Source organism: Neodiprion virginianus, chromosome 3 (genome assembly GCF_021901495.1).
Source record: "Neodiprion virginianus isolate iyNeoVirg1 chromosome 3, iyNeoVirg1.1, whole genome shotgun sequence".
Taxonomy (NCBI): Eukaryota; Metazoa; Arthropoda; class Insecta; order Hymenoptera; family Diprionidae; genus Neodiprion; species Neodiprion virginianus.
The window spans coordinates 18,945,133-18,961,173 of record NC_060879.1 but is presented as its reverse complement, the minus strand read 5'-3'; the positions used below and the strand labels follow the sequence as shown (position 1 = coordinate 18,961,173).

The 16,041-nt window shown below is 34.4% G+C and overlaps 1 protein-coding gene across 6 annotated transcripts; it reads left to right on the top strand.

Annotated features, from left to right (window-relative positions):
• Positions 1-864: 864 nt before the first annotated feature.
• On the top strand, positions 865-15,289 carry LOC124299890 (WD repeat-containing protein 26). 6 transcript variants are annotated; one of them, XM_046753311.1, is made up of 12 exons: positions 865-981; positions 1,055-1,317; positions 2,206-2,442; positions 4,882-5,041; positions 5,144-5,314; positions 5,421-5,594; positions 5,856-6,041; positions 8,699-8,965; positions 9,142-9,287; positions 9,538-9,746; positions 10,034-10,228; positions 11,445-15,289. In XM_046753311.1, the coding sequence occupies exons 2-12, from the start codon at positions 1,304-1,306 to the stop codon at positions 11,498-11,500; spliced, it is 1,815 nt and encodes a 604-aa protein (XP_046609267.1). In that variant the 5' UTR covers positions 865-981; positions 1,055-1,303; the 3' UTR covers positions 11,501-15,289. The 6 variants fall into 6 exon arrangements, with proteins under 6 accessions (XP_046609267.1, XP_046609272.1, XP_046609271.1 ...); XM_046753316.1 differs by having other exon boundaries at positions 888-1,317; positions 10,034-10,208; positions 11,448-15,289; XM_046753315.1 differs by having other exon boundaries at positions 888-1,317; positions 10,034-10,208.
• Positions 15,290-16,041: the final 752 nt, after the last annotated feature.

The following is a 16,041-nucleotide window of genomic DNA, read 5'->3' as shown; positions in this document are numbered from 1 at the left end:
CGCTATCAACTCTTGGTCTACACATGCGGTCATTTTGACCCCAAAGTCTTCTCTGTACTATAGTGCTGAGCGGTACTATCAACTTCAAGCACGTTTTCCAATAGCAAAATTTTTTATTTTTGAAAATCTGAATGCATAAACTTAAAGTTTAATCAATTTACTACAAAAAATATCTCTAAATTTTGTTAAGCAAAGTTCGAACTTACCGAGATATTCCAAGCCGAATATTGTGTGCAGTCAGATTGATCCAATGCACAGTGGACAGGTCGTGGTGGAGGTGTGCAGACGACGGGTTAAGAAAATTCCATACTTAGTCCTTACCGACCGAGGACAACGTCACGACATATGACTTATCTTATCAAAGCCTATATAGCACTGACTTAAACATACCGCGTTCAGCGCAATTCTACCCGCGATGCTGAACAAAAACGTCCAAAAACTTCTTTTCCATACGAAAAGAAAACTGGGAGATGTATTCCTGCAATAATTGGTAATTCAATTACAGGAACACATTTCTTTGGCGTCATTGTTGCGTTACACAAAACTTTTTCTGGATATTTGTATTCGGCATTGCACGTAGGATTGCGCTGGCCGTGGTGTTTTCGCATCAGGGATGCGTAGACGTCGATTATACCCGAAATAAGTGACATTTCACTCAATCGGTAAGGACTGACTGCATCAGAATCCTGACCAACTGAATCCAGATTGAAAAGAATAGCACATTCTCTCAAGGGATAAGAAAGTGGGTACGAACCAGCGCTACGATCCGTTTCACCCGCCTTTGCCTGTACCTTACCAGCGTCATCTAGCGGCATGAATATTCGTCAAACAAGCAGCAAGCAGACCACGAAGCTCGCTCTGCTGCGAAATATGGAAGCTCGAACAGCTAGCGGGGCCACCTAACCGCCTCCCAGAACGACTGTCGAGTAGGAGAGTGACGTGAACGACGATCTAAACAAGTATCAGCTGGTGGCAGTCATTGTTCGTAACTTCGTGTCCGTTTTGGCAGGCGTACAAGAATCCTAATTCTTCTTTTTTTCCCATCGCTGTACAGCCCCGCTGGTGCAGCATCGCGCAGGAAAGGGGGCAAATTGCAATTTTCGTACAATCGTGGCTCCGTGCTTTGCCCCACCAACGAAACGAGCGATAATAATTGTGTGAAAAACGGGGTGGTACGTGAACAAGCCTGGCCTCGAGCGGCGAGTCGGACGACGGTGGACTCGCTCCGCCACCGCGCAAAAGGTCCCGTAGTTCTCTCTCGGCTACCGTAAGACCAGCGGACGAGCTCCACTCCAGCCTAGAGATGGAAAATTTTCGGTAATCGTCGTCGCCTCGCCGACTGCCCCGCTCGTTCATCGTCCATTAATTTTCGTTTCAAGTTTCATCCCTGTTCGCTCACTACTACTCTCCACGTAATATTATCAGTATTAAACTTTTGACAAGTAACCTACTTTTTTTTATGACATGGCACAAAATTTCTTACCCTACAGTTTTCACTCCCATCAATCCTACTCTGCAAGCTTGGCCTATAAATCGGTTTCTATTCTTGATATACAATGACCAAAGATATGCACTCTCCGACTACCGTTAACAGGGTCTAACCTGTGGAGTTGTCATTCTGTCCGATGAGAAGTCTTTGTCGTTCGATACCCACTAATTTCAAATGTAAACCTCTAAGTTATCTTCGCAAACTTGTCAATGCCTGAAATGATTCATGGAAATTGCGACACTTCACGCTGCGAAAACGAAAAATTACACCCCACATATTTCTCCTAACATTTTTTTCTATTTGAAGTTGCTGTAGCATCATTGCATTACAACATTGCATTGAATTTGTTAACTAACATTCAACAATCGACAGTCAGACGTCTGTGATAAATTACGTGTTACTTGAAGACAAAGAAAATATGTATGATCCAAGTCTCTTTGTTTCGTGGTGGAAGTTTACAATTGGATAATAAAAGCTGTATCATTCTGCGAAAACTTGTCAGCAATATGCGCAAATTCACATTCATTTAAAATCATGTTGACTAATTAATTTCGCAAAATAATTTGTGGCCATATCAAAATCGCGATGCTTACAAATTGTGCCTATTAAATTACTTAATTTGTAGATCTTAAAATCTGGTCAAAAGAAACTTGACCATTGCCGATATAACAAAAGACCTTTTGCATGGTAAATATTATTTCATGTTAATTTTGCAGCACCATGCAGCAGGCATCTAATGGTGTATCTGCACCGCCCGGGCCTCAGCAAAACGGAGCTTCCGCAGACTCTGGAGGCCCACATAGTAACGGCAACATAACACTAGGACCTGACAGTGATCTAAATAGTATGAATAGAGAGGCAAACAGAGCTTCGGAGACGCCAAAAGTTATGGACAAAACAAATCAAGACATTGTACGACTGATTGGTCAACATCTGAAGACAGTTGGACTTGAGTATGTTCATTTTTTTATGATAGTTTTGTCTTGCTTGAAAAGCAGTTTACAAGATCATCATTTGCCCTCCTGATTTACTCCTAAATATCTGGACACAAAGAATACTTATTATAAAGTATATAATGCTTATTCAGCTTAGACGTTTCTGCACTAATTCCAATGATTCTGATATTCTTAGAGAATTTACTTTCCTAATCATAAAACTTGAGGAACCCCTTGAATTTGCGTTTATTAGTAATTCTATAATTTTATGAAACAATAGACAAGTTGAATTCACAATTATTCTGGCAATAGTGCAAAGTAGCCAAGTTAGTTGAAAACAAAACTAATCATCTTTAACGTCATATAGAAACCGTGTAATATTGGCAATACAGCAATTTCGTGAATATTCGAATTAAATTTATATTTATTCATTTCAGTTCATAGCTGTTATTTCTATCTATTGCATCATCCTGAAACCTAAAATTGAAAGTTATTTAATCTGCCTGTATAGAATATTATCTATCGATTGATTACTTAATAATTGGCTTGCATTCTAAACATTGTAAGGTACTTAAAAAACCATAAGATTGACGTCGTAACATTAACACAACAAAATATCTACATTAATTTCAGTTGCTTTAACTGTTTAAGGTTAAAAGGATGGCTAAAAAGAATGATTCACTCAAATAATAATTGTATGCTCATGATTTTTCACCATCCAGTGTACCTTCAATGGTTGCAGTGACGGAATTTCTTTCACCTATTCTACTTGTTATATTAACACTAGAAGCTTCAACTTCTTAGAACACCAGACGCACTAAAATTGGTACAGAAACAGTTGGTGTAATAAAGTATTATTTACCCTTTATTGTCCCCACTGTATATCGTTATTGCTCGTATTAATCAAATATTGCTTGCTGTCAGTTAGCAAACAAAAACAAACAAGTTTGATAATAGTCAACACTGCATGATATTATTTCTGCTAATACCACTTGAAATAATGTAGTATTTTTTCATATGTAGATTCATAAAGATTCTAGTTTTGCTAATTGCAATGCATCGCAAAATATTTGCTTGGATTCTAGAGTGTAGTATTAACAAATTTCAAGACAACTTGCCAATTGTTAAAACAAAACAATTTTTCTGATCAGTATATAGTACTTTACTTTATCCATTGCATTATGATTTGTAGATAAGTTTGAGATTTTGGTGAGAATCCAGAGTAAGAAACCATACAAATTTTTAATTATATGATACGTGTTTCCTTTAACTAAAAACTTTTTGATCTATTTTGTAAATGAATGTTAGTAAGGTTGTATAAAAATAGAACATTTTCTGTCTGACAAAAAATGATAATGTAGTGTGTTTTATTATTTGCACTGAAATATATTGGACAAAAGTAATTAACTACTGTTTCAACAGACTCAGGTATGAATGTTTCTCTGCAACTAGACCATCAGCCTTTTTTGGTATTTCATCTTCACCAAACTTCTTCTTCCAAATTAAAACAAAACTGCACCAGATTTAAAAGTATTGAATTTCTTCCATTTGTTATCAAAATGATGCTGCAATTTTGTTTTCACCAATATTCAGTGGGAAATGTAGTATGTATTTATAGTCATCATTAATTACTCACCATCTATCAGAACAATAAGGCCACTTCTTGAATAACATTGTCAATGAAGAAAAAACATGTTTGTTCCGTATCATAGAAACTTATCAATATTGAAGGACATGTTTCCTCAGATTCTTCTTCCGACTTGTCTGTATTTACACCAAGAAGTGTTCTGCTGCAGACATATCTGTATTGCATTTTATTATTAGATGGAAGAAGGTTAATTATAGTATCAAGTCTATAGTGAATACCTTTCTGTTATACGTATATTATAACATCAAGACGATTTCAATGTGTGAATTGGACATTTATATACCAATGATAAATTTTAATTCAATGTTACATGGTTCTTTGTGTTATTCTTAACCAAATTTCAACTTTCACAAGTGACAATTTAACAACGACAGACTGGTTTCCCCACTCATCATTGCTTGCAGTTATTTTGTACATTTACAAGCAGTTTTATTGAAATGGAATGTCAAGTTTGAATATTTGGACATCTACTAGTCTTGCTCTAAAGCAATGTTACATCTTACGATACATATACTTAGTGATTTTCAAATGATGCAACAAAATGAAAAATTATTATTTATGAATTAGCTATCAATCTCGTCATACATGATCAAAATCATAAATATAATCCTAATTAAAGGAGAATTATTTATAAGATACACCTTCTTTAAACATGCACTGATTGATTCCCAATAGTCATTTTCAGTCCTTTCTTTTTCTGAAAAAAAAAAAAAAATGTCGAAATGTTTCCAATGCTTGCCAGAATCAGTTGTAACGCACAATTGTATTCGTTTCTGTAAGCTTTAATATTGTCGCATAATCGTTTTTAGTCGTACAGCCGATCTGCTCATGCAAGAGTCCGGATGTCGCCTTGATCATCCTTCTGCAGCAAAATTCAGGCAACATGTAATGGATGGTGATTGGAATAAAGCAGATCATGACCTTAATGAACTGAAGTCGTTTCTACATGGATCCAGTCAGAGTCTTGTGGTGGGAACATTGCTATTTAATGACGTAGTAAAAACCTAATCTTGTCAATTTACTCAATCTACAAGTGCATAATATACTGAATTCTACCTTACTTTTATTTAGGAAATGAAGTTTTTGCTGCTAGAACAAAAATACCTCGAATATTTGGAGGAGGGTTTGGTTTTAGAAGCTTTACAAGTTCTACGTAACGAACTCACTCCTCTTGGACATAATACTGGGCGTGTTCATCAGCTCTCAGCTTTTATGATGTGCAGTGGACGCGATGAACTACAGGTAAAAATATAAAACACGTTGAACAAAGTACAAATCTAAGAACACTAATGTTGTCTTTGCCGTATACTATTCTCAGGCTCTTTTCTGTATGTGTGTTTTTTTACAGACACGGGCTGGTTGGGACGGTAAAGGTCCAGCCTCCAGAGCTGCCTTAATGGACCGACTGCAAAGGTATCTACCACCTTCTGTTATGCTTCCGCCACGTCGCTTGCACTCGCTGCTCTGCCAAGCTGTGGAAATGCAAAATCAACAATGTACATACCACATTACTCAGACACAGGTAATTAACATAACTAAAATAGAATTTATTTAAAAAGTTACTGAATGTGTAAAATAAGACTTTGAATACAATGCGATCATCAAATTTACGTGAATCACAACAAAAATCCAGACATTTGTAAGTATATATTGAAAGAATCAATGTTAATTGGCCTTTGGACAAGTGTTAAAAAATAATTCACATATTTTTCTGGCACATCTTCAAACTAAAAGACCAAAAATCGTGTGTTAACGAGCTATCATCGTGACTTATTTCGTTTAGACAAATTTAGAGAGTGTGTCTCTACTGGTGGACCACAACTGCAGTAAGGAACAATTCCCATGTCACACAACTCAGGTACTTAATGACCACTGTGACGAAGTATGGTACTGCAAGTTCTCCCCAGATGGTCTTAAGCTTGCCACTGGTTCCAAAGACACAACCGTCAATGTATGGGATGTTTGTCCTGTAAGTAAAACATAGATTTTCACGGCGCTTGGGTATATCCGAATGCATATAGAGACTGAATCATATTACACAGTATATTGAACCCGTCATCTGATCAATAACAGCATTTGGTGGGTTGAGTTTACTTGACTAGATTTTAAACAAACTTATAATACCACCAAACCAGTAATAGATATTTCTTTTAAGGAGGTACATCCGATGAGATTTTGTTTTAAAGATTTTTTACTTGAAGTTCAAAGTGTTAAGAGTATTGTATTTAATTTTATGTTGCAATGTGACTAATTCTGAAAGTTATGAGTAAGTTACTAAAGCAGTCCGCTTTTCATCAGGTCGGAGTACAATTTCAGACCACTTGTTCTTGAAATTTCGTTTAAAGATTGTACCATTTGTTTCAAAAGGAACACGTAACTCAGTTTGTCATCTACTGTGCAGCAGTGAGCGTGACTCGTGATTTTGTGTGATGTGATAATTTGAAAGACTCGAATGAAATTATGGATTGTTGATAAAAAGTATTATCCTGAAGTACAAAATTCCAAGACAATTACAACGTCAACAGAAATTTGGAATAGCCAATCAAAAACAAAAATTGACATAAAATAACTGCGAAATGCATGTGATTTTGAAACAAGCATGAACCACAATATTAAATACATTCTGCTATATTTCATAGCAGTTTTCTTATTTATTAGTCAACACATGAAATTAACAGAAGTTAAAATTCCGTATCTGTCGTGTGAGGTCAAAAGTGTACCGACATGTCTTAACATATGAAGCTCAAATGAAATACACACAAAATTTATTTTTGCTATATGATTGATGGGCGTTGGATTGAGAAAAAATTTTGTGGACTCTGAGATCTAACAATACCAATGTTTCAGTCAACCGACGATGTAATTACATATAGCTGCTTTTGAGTGAATACGTGATGTGATTTCATCGACAAGTGCGCAGGAAGAAAAAAAAATATCAGCAGAGGCAATAAGTCATATAAATAAACGGATTAGCTGTACTTAAAAATGGCACATGGTGTAAACGAAGAGTTATACAGAATTGTCAAAAAAAAGTGTGTTGGACGCAGCTGAAAGCGCACTGGTATGAAGCTTCCAATTTACAGAAAGAAACCAACAAGACTTGGAGTACAAGGAAAATTAACATAGAAATGGATCGACACAAATACTATGTAATACAATTTCACAATAAGATGAAAAAGTGATTCTGTGCAAAAGATGAAAGCTTTTTTGTGGTTATCTTTTTTTACATGACTCTTCGGAGAGCATTTCGTGGTATTTACAGCGGCAAGCAAAGACTGCAGACACATTGAAAAGCTATCGCCATAAATTTACTCTTCATCTAAATTTTGCTGAAGCTTTTCCAGTGATTCTATGAATTTATTACAATGCTGCATTGGACGACATACTCAAAATATAAATAAGACCTTCAACTACAACAATTGGTGGATAGCACACAAAACAGATCATATGTGCAAATATTGTCAACTTTGACACTAACATTGCAGCACATTTGTTAGACTTGGAAACTAAATGCTATCTTCAAGTTGTGGACACCTCGGGTATCAATGTTCAGTGGAACTCTGAACGGTACTGCGAAGTACTACTGTGAAGGATGCAAAATGCATTTGTAAAGTTGGCTTTGGAGCGCAGAACGTGTCGTGTAACCAAGTTACTCAGCACAAACAATCAATTTACTACTGAAAATGCTGCGAGCCTAGCCGAGGAATGATTTTGTAACCTTAGAATCGCTGACTAAGGTAAGGTAAGGTAAAGTAAAAAAATGGCTTAATTTTCTTACACATCAATGTTTGTCAAACTCTTGATTTTTTGAACATGTAGTTTTCAAAACTAGTGACTATGTTATCCTGACGGCTTAATCTTTACTACAAATTGAAGACAATGTTTTTCAACAGTCGATGTTATTACCAATGATCCTAAAGATTCTTGCAATTTAATGAAAATTTGAAAATTTTTGACCAAATATCGAACCCAAAATACAACTAGTTGTCAATTTGTTGAAATTTTAATTTATAGAAAAGGAAGAATGCTCACTGTATAATTTTTTAATTCGGATTTTGTGTTTCAGATCAGCTAACAATGAGGAATAATTGTTACCGCAGACTATGAGAGACGATTAGCCTTGACTGGCAAAAAAAACAATTCTTTTTGTAAACAAAATTTGTAAACGTACCTTGATGCACCTACATTTTAATACAAAAAATTAAAAACCAATTCTACACATTGTATTAAATGAATAGTTGTAGAGTAAATATTCCCAAAATTAACCCATTTATTATCAGATATCTGCTCAGATCTACCTCCTTAGATGAACGCATTTGTTTGTTACATATGTTACACTGCATATTATGAACTTAATACACGTACTAGAGCTCATAGTAATGAACTGAAAATGAATATCTTTATTATGGCTGACTATATAACACGAGTTATGAAGAGCCACTAAGTTACATCTAATCTATGAAAACTTTCGCCGCTATATTCACTTCATTATATTTCAAAGTATCACTGCTCGGTATGAATAAAACTGTAATCGAATTACACCACAACAATTCGAATTGTGGAATGTTTGTTAGAAAATTATAAAGGATTGAACTTTTCTATGTATAAAATATTACTATATTATAGGACACCTTAACTGTGACGCATAGAAAGACTCTGGAAGGACACTCTTACGGAGTGGCACTAATTGCGTGGAGCCCTGACAGCAGTCATTTAATTGCTTGCGGACCTGAAGATTGCCCTGAACTTTGGCTTTGGAGTGTCGAAACACCTGACTGTGAACTTCGAGTGAAGTTGACTCAAAGCCCAGAGGATTCCTTGACTGCATGCGCCTGGCATCGTGATGCCAATAAATTTGTTACTGGAGGGCTGCGAGGTCAATTTTATCAATGTGTAAGTTTCAACATTCTTTTAATTTGCTCACAAATTTAAAAAATCGGAATAAGATTTTTAACATGCATCCTGAGAGTTCTTAACTACCCGTTCACTTTGGTCGTGCCTGTGTTTGTTATATCTTTCAAACTGCAACGCACTATTGTATTTATCATAACTTCTACGTTTGTTTACAGGATATGGAAGGCAATGTTATCGACTCATGGGAAGGTGTTCGAGTAAAGTGTTTATGGTGCAAAAGTGATGGAAAAACTGTTCTAGCAGCTGATTCACATTACCGCATACGTGGCTATAACTTCGACGATCTGTGCGACTTCACAGTGTAAGTATCATCATAAGTATCCGTCCAATTGGAATTTAACAACTGTTTATTGGCACAATACTTGATCAGCATACTAATTTATTGCACTTGTTATACTTACCATTTATTTCTTGCGTTAAACTTTACCTCAGTTTCTAAAAAATGAACGATCATGACCATCTTCGGTGGTTTTTCTTTCGTAGAAATATGCTTACATATTGCTTAATGACCAATATTGGTATCCAAGTAAGAAATAAAAACATCCTTATAGACTGCAAGAAGACCATCCGGTAATGTCCTTCAGTGTGAATAAGTCTGACCGACTTGCTCTACTGAATGTAGCGAACCAAGGCGTTCATCTCTGGGATCTGCAAGATCGTTGCCTTGTAAGGAGGTTCCAAGGTGTCACGCAAGGACATTTTACAATACACAGCTGCTTTGGTGGTATTAATCAAGATTTTGTTGCCTCTGGAAGCGAAGGTTTGTTGATGGTGAATTAAAAATCACAAAATTGTGCAAATCGAGTAAAAATTACAATTCGGGAAAATCACGAATAACGATGCCAAGGGTTTTGCAAAATGTTCAGATTTCAATTTCATATTAAATTTACATTTATTAGTATGTAGAATTAATATGCAAATATGATTTATTGTCAGTGAAAGTAACACCTTTCAAGTGCAATAATTCGTACAAATATTTTCGAAATTCAGACAAAAATTATAACTAGCCTATTGAAACATTTATTTACTGTCAACTAATGATTGTAGATAACAAAGTCTACGTTTGGCACATAAAGAGAGAATCACCTATAGCTACACTGGTAGGCCATAGTAGAACCGTTAACTGCGTATCTTGGAATCCTGTCTATCATCAAATGATGGCTTCTGTTTCCGATGACTGTACGGTACGGATATGGGGGCCCCGACCCTCTACCCCAGAAAGGTCAGATAGTGTGAAGACTGGTGAGTCCAGATGAGCTTGAGGAACTTTTCTAATTACTTTCTAATTAAGTAGTCATTAGCGTATCTGAGAAAAGTACGAAGCACAAGCTCGTTTATCCATGTATCGTATATCTGCTTTGTAAATAATCTGTGCTTCCTGACGAAAAGAAAAGAAAGAGTCGAAGTACATAATCAACCTGAGAACTAATTCTGATTGAATTCGAAGTGTCTGTAATAGCTGACCCTAAAAACGGGTCACAGTGAATTTTAAACAGGCCAGTTTCTAAATCGGCTTCAAATGAATTTAGTAAAAATAATCTGTACCTGCGTAGTCAACATTTAAAAAATTCGCAAATCATATGAATCCAAGCTATATTATCAATACCAGCTGATGAAACTTTTGGAGGCGCCTGCAACAATGAGTCAATGCCTGAAAAAGTGGGCGATTTTGGGAATTTATAACTCGACAATCTAATATACAATTTGATCAGAGTTTATTTCAATTAAAAGGATGCCCACCGAGCTACATCAACATTTTTTATATTAGAATAAATTAATAGGTAGTATTGGTGTCAACAATTACGTTAACCATTTTGTTTGGTGAGACTTTTTGTGGCACCCACGCTATATCAAAAACAGCTTAATCGATGTACCCCACTCGAACTAAGTAATTGGTTTTCGATGTAAAAATTCGCAAAATGCACCCACTCTTTCAGCTATCTACTCGTCGTACCTCCTCAATTAAATGAAAATCAAAGGTATAGTCATATCAAATATTACATCAGGAGTCACTGAAATTTTTTTCAACCGGTATCTACTCACAATATACATTAGATGCATATAAATTTTAGATTCTTCTAACGCTAACTGAAGTCGGAGAAAAAGAATGACTCAAAAAAACCAACAAATCAGTGTTATTCAGATAAGAAACAACTTGTGCTTACAGGTGCCAATTTGTAATTTGAATACAGAGTTGCTCTCTGGCACAGATTTTCATTTATCAGTTTGAAGCCAATTTGGACAATTTTCTCGGATAAAATTCAGACAAGCCCATTTTAAGGACCAACAAAATATATCCATATCTTCTAAGTTAATTTTTGATTAACGTCACAACTCGAGCAGCAAATATGTACGAGATCATTGCTCCGTTAAATTGCGTGGATATACAGTTGGTTTTCATCTAGTGATGCTTTCACGTGATTCGTCAATTAATATCGTGACCCATTTGATTTTTTAGCAGCGCCGGAAAGTAGTTCATCAAATGGCAGTGGATGGCACGAGATGGTGTCGTAGCGGTTCAATGTAGACTGTGATTCCCATAACCCTGTGGTGTTCAAAAGACTGCCCTGTTGACCCTATACCTTGAAAATGAATAATTCGATAATCTGCTCTACTATATCCTGATCTATCACAGCTCTGGAGACAACCGCGGGCCTGATATAAACAGCGCTTAACGCTCAATTGATTTGCATAAGCCAGTATCCTCAAACGGGTAATAATCATGTAACATTTCGCATAATTAGTGCATTCAAGTATACGCACTCTATAGTCCAACCATACTACATTTCGCAATTATTTCGGCAAAAAGCACTTTCAACGCCTATTGATTTGCCGAATTTTCGCGTCATGTTAACTCACACCGAAATGCCACTAAGCTCGTAATAGCAAACGCTCATTTATATAAGTACTGTTACGTTCAACACGATCTACAAATAAAGTGTTTTGTGCCTGGCGATTGGATGTACTGTATTGGTTAGTGGGTACAAATTTTAATTCATAGACATTGATATCCATTCAACTGCTGTAATAAATTTTTTCATTAAATTATCTCGAGTCGTGAGAAACATTAGTTTACCTCCATTTTGGCATTAAATTATCTACTAATTCCTTGAAAATTTGATTGCTCATCTACGTCGCTGCCGAATATTGAACATCAACTTGCGAGAAATCCAAACATCATGTCTTACAATTAGATACTGGTCTTCTAAATTTGACTTAAAAATAAGTGTATATTCAAATTTTTAGAGATGGGGAACTGTCAGTCTGGCTGCAAAAAGCATTATCTATCTGGAGCGTATTCATAAAGACAATCCGTTGATAATGCTGTGCCAAATTAATTTGATTAAACGATAATGAATTCTTAATAATTAGTGATGATGATGATGTATAAGTGAAAATAGGGGCATGTGTGATAATAATTTTTCAATACAAACAAAGCTATTACGTCATCTTAACTTTTGTAGATTATAGAAGAAGTAATGCAAAATCTCAAAATCCACCCTAACTGATTGCACTAGATGCAGTTGTGGAAGAAAATTTTTCCCACTGACCTGAAATATACATACTTCATTGATTTACATTTCATGAAGTTATTTCACATGATGATCACAACATGCAAGTTCAATGTTGGGCAAACTCTTAAACCAAATATGATCTCATCAAATGTCACCAACTGCAAATTGAAAATAAGATGTGATATACGTTTTGAATTTGCTTGATTTCATAAAGACTCAGATTACTTTAACTCTTGTGTTTCCAAGTTATACAACAATCCACGTGTAAGGTACTAGATAATTTTGTTTACATTTCCTTCAAGTACCCTCGTATAAAATGTTTTCAATTATCGATATATACACATATGTCTAATATATGTACATACATGTATATAAACATATATCTAATAGATGTACATGTGTACTGTGTAATAAATACCTTGGAATTCTCAATCCGTTTTCGATGCAAAGTACAAAATGTTGCCAAGGAGAACAATCTCCCTGTCAACATCTATGTTACAACCATTCTGATAAAAATGCAAATTTATCTTATCAGAAAATGATGTAATTCTTCGAGTTGTTTATCACGAATACCAAAAAAAAAATATTGAACAGCAAATACTTGTTTCTGTGAAAAAATTTGAGGATACAAAACTTGTGGCTATTGATGAGATTATGTGTGGTAAAATTTTCAATACATTAGTTATCATTCGGAGTGATAATAACTCGTGAATGAAATTATTTATACATACGTATATGTATAGGTGTGCTTTAATATCAATGAAAAATACAATAAAAAATTGAGCCCAACTTGACACGTTTTTACTAAATTTTATCTAAAAAAAATGTATCGAACCAGCATGACACCTGTTTTTTTGCACTGAAAATGTACCCTACCTGCAACCCTGACTCGCGGCTATCCACGTCACATTTTGACCTACTAATTTTCATGGCCTAATCCAATGATTCTAAAAATTCTACAAATGGTTGTTGCCTGTAGTGTACGATGTCGCAGCAAGCCTGAATAATTTTGGTATCCACATAATCTAAGAGCATTGGAATTGAGAGATGCACTTAAGCCTTAGGGTAAGACTCAGAGAAAAAGAAAAAGAAATAATTATACACATGTACATATATATATATATACACACATATGTAAGTATATGTATACATATGTATGTATATACATTAGGGTGTTATAAAAAAAAAAAAAATTTTATCTTCGTAATAGGTTCAAAAGTTTTGTTCAGGCATAAATATATGCCTGTTGAAATTTGAGGTCTTAATATTAACATTAAGAGGATTTCTATTTTCCATAAGAATAACACTGGATAAATGGTTTTTGCTCCTTCTGATTTTTATAACTAGCTAACGATGTGTTGTACAGGAAATTCACAGACACATTTTTGTAAAGAATTAAACACTCTACAAGAAGGGTCCGTTAGCATTTTATGATAAATCTAGTCTTTTAAAAGTTATTTGAGGTCAAAAATTATTTTAGGTGTGTAATAATTTTTGAAAGAGTAGATTTATCGTAAAATGACGACAGACCCTTTTTATAGAGGATTCAATTCTTTACAAAAATATGTCTGTGAATTTCCTGTATGTCACATCGTTAGCCAGTTATAAAAATCAGAAGGAGCAAAAACCATTTATACCGTGTTATTCTTACAGAAAATAAAAAAAGTGCGATGCGCAACCTCTTATTGTTAATATTAATTGTTCAAATTTTAACGGACATATTTTTATACCTACACGAAACTATTGAACCTGTTTCGAAGTAAAAAAGAGTTTTTTTTTTTAAACACCCCAATATGCATATAGGTATAATAAATGTATAATATTTAACGGAATAGATTGAGCATAACACATTGTAGTAAATAATAAAAATCGTCAACTCTCGAACATCTTTGGCGAGAAACAATTGGAATGGATGTCTGTAAGTACACCTTCGATTAAACTGACGTCCTTAGTTCATTTATATCACAATGCAAGTAAGGCGATTACAATCTTAAAGCGGAGTCTTGTATGTCAGTGTATGTGAATATCACCGGATAAGAGCATATGAAAAATTATTCCACATTAGAAATATAAACACTATACCTATATTCTAAAATGCGTCAACAGAAAATATCAAACGATCAGTTGAAATAAATTATTGGTTTTAACTGGTCATTTTGAACTGTCAAATCTATCGTATTTATAATGATAGTCGATATTTGATAATAATATTGATAGATAGTTGCAGGTGTCATTATTTTTGCCATCCAACAATTTGTATAAATTGAAAAAAATATTGTATGTAGATAAAACGTGGTGGCCAAACCTACGAATTTTAATGCAACATTTATTATATACTAGACCAAAACCACGTCTCGTCACATTTTTTAATAGATGTTTATTGAATAAATTATAACGTCTAGAGAATTTGACACTGGTTCAACCCTGCGAATCAAATGATTAAAGTAAGAGAAGAAACAATAACTGAACATCTGATCCACAACATTGTTTTAGGATTAGTAAAAATAACATATGTACACACACCTACACACACACACACACATATATATATATATACACGTTTAAGAAGAGTGAGAATCTAATGTTGTGTTATATTTTCGACATGTTTTTGTGATGTCCATAACGGCACGTACTATTTTTATTCTTTTTAAAACCGATATTTAATCAGAAGAAACTTTTTTAATCTTTATTATATTAAGATGTGTCAAAAATAAATTTTTCTGGCCAGCTAATATTTCCTGCTGTAACAAGTAACTTAAAAGAATAAACTTCAACTATTAATCCCAAATCGAAAAGTGTGTTGATATTCTTTTAATAAATTAGCAACAGTATCTATGGTACTTTAGGCTAGAAATCGAAAGTTTGTGAACTTGATTTGTTTCTGTTGATATTATCATCGGTGATGACAGTATTGTTATAATAGCTATTACCGAAATCATTGCAGTTACTATCGATATATATTAAAGTGGCGTTGTGAGTGGGTTTGCGATAAAAAAAATTTAGACAAATAAAAAATGTTAGATGATACTGCATGTTAAAAATCAGGTATTTACAAATTCAGACACACTTGTATGTGGGGCATTCCATGTCAACTCAACCAATGATATTCCTTCGCCATTTTTGATTTGCTTCAGAATTTTTCGTATGGTTCTCTGGTCACAAAAAAGGACTTCTTATTTTTTACAAAGTTTATGTTTTTACGATTATTCAAAACTATCTAAAAATTGACATTTTTTTTAAAACCTCAATAAATTCACAAAAATCTTATATTCTGACATCCGTTCCATGATGGGATTATTTTTTGTTCTATTTTTTTCTAGCACTTTAAACATTTTGACTAAACAAAACACCATGTTTCAATATTCCGAAAATCTTCAAGAATTACAAAAAATTCTGCCTTCTTGCAGCAAAAGAATCAAAATTGAAAACGAAAATTTTGGTAATTATTTGAGAATTTTCGGAATGTGGAAACATGGTGTCTTGTGTGTTCAAAATATTTAAAGCGCTAGAAAAAATTGGACGAAAAAATTACCTCATTAT

Bases quoted from the DNA above. Each gene is read 5' to 3' on its own strand.
- LOC124299890 (XM_046753311.1), top strand. The intron at 9,747-10,033 runs GTTTGTTGATGG...TAATGATTGTAG, and splicing joins TGTTGCCTCTGGAAGCGAAG to ATAACAAAGTCTACGTTTGG. The intron at 10,229-11,444 runs GTGAGTCCAGAT...TTGATTTTTTAG, and splicing joins GTCAGATAGTGTGAAGACTG to CAGCGCCGGAAAGTAGTTCA.